The sequence below is a fragment of the Glycine max genome, chromosome 17 (assembly GCF_000004515.6).
Source record: "Glycine max cultivar Williams 82 chromosome 17, Glycine_max_v4.0, whole genome shotgun sequence".
NCBI lineage: Eukaryota > Viridiplantae > Streptophyta > Magnoliopsida > Fabales > Fabaceae > Glycine > Glycine max.
In genome coordinates, this window is record NC_038253.2 from 9,167,994 (window position 1) to 9,172,342 (window position 4,349).

Genomic DNA, 4,349 nt, shown 5'->3' on the forward strand with positions numbered 1-4,349 from the left:
AAACCAAAGATAGAATACGTTAGTAGTTGCGGATGAAAACATGAATTTCATTAGATAGAGGAAATCTTTTACATTGCATTATAAATAATTTTAGAACACTAGGTCCCAACATTATCTCATTTTGATTTAATCTCTGCATTTTTATCATGGTTTATTTTCTTGTTATTTTTTCTTTTTTGCTTTACTTCAAATTTCATACTTCCAATTCCTTATCTTTTCTTTCTCTTCTATTAACTTAATAATTGAGTTTATACACTTTATATTTGATAGTTAAACTTTTATCTTAACTTTATTACTTATGACAAATTGATACACTTATAACAATATATTACAACACTATTACATATTTGTTTTTTTGGGGGACTTTAGTTGCATCTGTACAGTTATAATTTAATTGATAGGATTGGGTGAATCAACCTCAGCCTGCCCAGACGAAAAGGAAAGTCCAAAAATGACAACATATACATATGCTGTGCTAGTATATATACAAAAAAAAACCGTACCACAAATTACCAAACAATCACTCTCTTTCTCATAAATGTTCAACCACAAACGAATTGGTAGTTATTGATTGTTGGTTTAACCCCTCAAACGATCTCTATCTAATAAAAATAATGATATATAAATATCTCATTATTTTAAACATATTTCTATTTTTTAAAAAATTATATTATAAATTGTATCATACTTATATTTTTTTCTTTATCTTTATCTTTATCTTTGTAATTTTAAATAGCATATTAGACGTTGATGTAACATTTTTCATCCAATAACTTTCAATTAGCATTTGGTGCATGTTGATAAAGAGGGAGGGATAAGTTGAGGCTACAAAGTAGCAGATACTAGATAGTGACCCTTTTATGGGGGGTACCCAACAAATAGGTGGTGAGAAGGGTAGGGGTCCATGGATGCTGGCTTGTCTAGAAGCAAGTCACTGGGAGACAAATATGCCCCAGAGACTAATGATTAATCCCACACCACAATGCCCATTATTTGATTTTAAAGCACGAGACACCGATATATATCAAATCTTAGGTAAAATATATTTATATGTTAATATAACATTGCCATTAATTTCTTATATATCCTTCACCGCAGGCAGAAACACATGGGTTTGCCTTCATAAAGATGTCACCTTCTTCCGAATAAGCATTATTTTAATAATTGGTCTTCCAACTGCTCGTGATACCAAATACATATCTAGTTACATACCCTGCCAAACATTTTTATGTATATGTATACTAATCACGATGTCTCATTAGTCCCCAATTGGATCTAATCTATCAATTATTACACATTGAGTCTTGGAGGAGTGCCTCAGAAATATGGCTAACCAAGACAAGCAACACAAGAGAGGGTTCATGTACATTTACAAAGGTGGCACAGGAAACCAGAGAAAGAAAGAGTTGGAGCATGGTGTGGGACAGGAGAAGAAGTCAAATTCACGCAGTTGGTTGAACAGGATTTCAAGAACTCGAATTTTTAATGATGGCCACAGAGACTTGGACATTGGAACAAGAGGAGAAGGAGAATTTGTTGAGGCAAGGAAATCAATGTCTTGCTTGGATTTAGGAACACCAGCAGGAGGGTATGTTGAGGGGAGAAAATCGGTGTCTTTCATAGAAGCGGCAGCATCACCAGCAGCAGCCATAGGAAGCATAGTTGAGGAGGGAAGAAAATCAGTGTCCCACATCGAGAAGAACTTTGCAGTAGAGGGAATGGTTGAAGCACGAAAGTCGGTGTCCCACATCGAAACGTTGTCCTCTGTGATTGCGTATCTTCAAGTTAAGGTTTTGGTCTCGGACATGCCAACCTTCATGCAAGTGCATGCCTTTCGTTGTGCGAGAAGGACATATGATAGCTTGGAGAAGTTTAGCGCAAAACTCATCGCTCATAACATAAAGAAGGTACGCTTTAATTTCACCCCTCCTTTGATGATCATTGAATTTAGAAGTTAGTAAATTTCCTTTCATCAACAGTCCTTAAGTTATGGTCTGGTAGGAGCATAGAGATGGATAGTATTTTTTTAACCTGGGCAATCTCTTAACCTAAAGCTAGACACTAAGGTAGTGAAGTTTATTTAAAAAACCTGAGGTGTTCTTTTAAGCACAACATTATCTATCAATTATATTATACTATATATCATTAAACTTATATATCATTATATATCATTAAACTTACAGATCAATTGATATAAGATTATTTTAATTTAATTAAAGTTATTATATATGCAATTATATTAATATAACTATGTATTCCGTCAGTTTCATTAAATTAAAATAATTTCACATTAATTGATTTAGTCTTAATGATATATAGAGTGTGATATGATTGATAGTAGTGTTGTTAATTAGTTCAGCAGACTTTAGCGCACAATCCAGAGAAGTGATTGAGATTATTTTCTTGGTGTTCTTTTTGGAACTATGCTTCTTGAATGATTGAGATTTGTTCAAATTCATTGAACCCCACAAAAGAATTAATGGTGAAAGCCGACTAGACGAACCATGTGTTGGCATTTTTTAACTCTTCCCGTCCTCCTTTCTTTGTTTATTGGATAGAATTAGAATATTTGAAACTGGTCCATTGCTATGGAGATCACTGGCCTAGCTAGCAAACACCTTACACCTGTGACTGGATCTTTCGATCTGGACCGTCCACAAGTTAATACGATTAAGTTGAGTCTTTTGTCAAGATCAAATCTTAATTACAAAATTCTCCAACAGCCCATGTGTCTAACCCTCGTACCCCAATACTATACCTAATCATGGATTAATTTTGTCTCAGAAAGAAGGTGCATTTCAATTAATAATGTTATTCATCTTATACAAAGCCTAACCCATGTGCACAACAGAAACAGAGTTGGTTTATTTATTTATATTTGGTCAGCTAGATCTATAAAATATAGTGCTTCTTTCTTCTACTTTGTTTAACAGTTGATAAAATTATTTATTTATCTACGATGTATTCCTGGTATGTTCATGTGCAGGAATTTGACAAAGCGTATGGTCCGGTCTGGCATTGCATTGTAGGCTCAAATTTTGGTTCATTTGTGACACATTCAACGGGGTGTTTTCTTTATTTTTCAATGGAAAATTTATATATACTACTGTTCAAGACCAAAGTTAAGAAGGCGTTGGATTAAGGTACATATTAATTATACATATAAGATTTAGCAACTACTTTTTATGCTGGCAAAATTTGTATTCACTATTCGATCAGTCTTGTCTGTACATGAAAATCAAAATGCAATCAAGTTTCATTCATACAAATATTCATGCCCTCTTTTGGTTTTGCATTTTCTTTTTTAGAAATGTGACGAATTAGTGGCAGCCTAAATTTTGGAATCTCTTATACAACTGGGTTTCCTTTTCTCATTGACTGGGAAATGTGAACCCAGCTCATTCGGTATTTTTAAATAAAGTCCTTGCAATAAGACACATAAGCAAAGTTCAAACGATTCTTGTTTCGTTCAGTTTTCAACTTTTCTAACTTTTTTAACAATGTTCATAGTTCATAGATTATATTATATATTCTTCTAAATACGATACCAAACATTACTGAACTATATTGCATTGAGATTAAGGATCTTGTAGTGAGATTTGCATTTCCTAATCCATGTTTTTTCTCTCCCAGAATTTCCTAATTCATGTTAACATAGAGGAAACGCAAAGAAAAGGAAAAAAACTATATCAATTTTCTTAACGAATCGTTTATTTATTTTCTTAATAATTCGTGCTTAAAATAAAGTTATTTATTAAAAACGTTGTTTTTTAGTGTTTATAAATTTGTATAGTGTGTGTGAGCTTATAAATTTGTAAATTATTTGATGTTACAAGTCAACCTTATCATTCTATATTTTTGCTCACACATATCTAATATTATTTTTTATAATATAAAATTATAATTTAAATCCAATTATATGATCTCCTTCCGTTTACTAAAAATATTTAAAAATGAGAAGGAAGTAAAAAAAATACTATCTTAATTTTTAAATAATAAATTACTTGAAACGAAATAATATAATAAAAAGTGACAATTATTTAAAAAGTATATAATTACTAAATTTGAAGTTATGATTAGGTAAATAAATTTATCTTTTTATATTATTTTATACTTATCAGCTAGAATTTTACTATTTTTTTTAGTTTAATTAATTTACTTATAAACTCTTAGCTAACATTTATGATCTTAACTAAGTTTTCAAGTTTTGACTAAATTTTAGAAACAAATCCAAAATCTCTTGTGAATGGCCGCCGGGATACATTTGGATGCATTTCTGACCCATACCCCACTAGCTGCTTTTATATTAAAAATATTCAAATTATAAGGTTTTAGTTATATTAATGTGA

General features: G+C 31.3%; 1 protein-coding gene across 1 annotated transcript; it reads left to right on the top strand.

The window, feature by feature from the left end:
* Positions 1 to 1,100: 1,100 nt before the first annotated feature.
* Positions 1,101 to 3,269, top strand: LOC100791759 (uncharacterized). Its single transcript, XM_003550779.5, has 2 exons — positions 1,101 to 1,907; positions 2,987 to 3,269. The coding sequence occupies exons 1-2, from the start codon at positions 1,326 to 1,328 to the stop codon at positions 3,140 to 3,142; spliced, it is 738 nt and encodes a 245-aa protein (XP_003550827.2). The 5' UTR covers positions 1,101 to 1,325; the 3' UTR covers positions 3,143 to 3,269.
* Positions 3,270 to 4,349: the final 1,080 nt, after the last annotated feature.

What these genes read in the sequence shown, in the direction of transcription:
- LOC100791759 (XM_003550779.5), top strand. Translation starts at nt 1,326, where the DNA reads ATGGCTAACCAAGACAAGCAACACAAGAGAGGGTTCATGTACATTTAC. An exon ending in TCGCTCATAACATAAAGAAG is followed by an intron (nt 1,908 to 2,986) that starts GTACGCTTTAAT and finishes GTTCATGTGCAG; the next exon opens with GAATTTGACAAAGCGTATGG.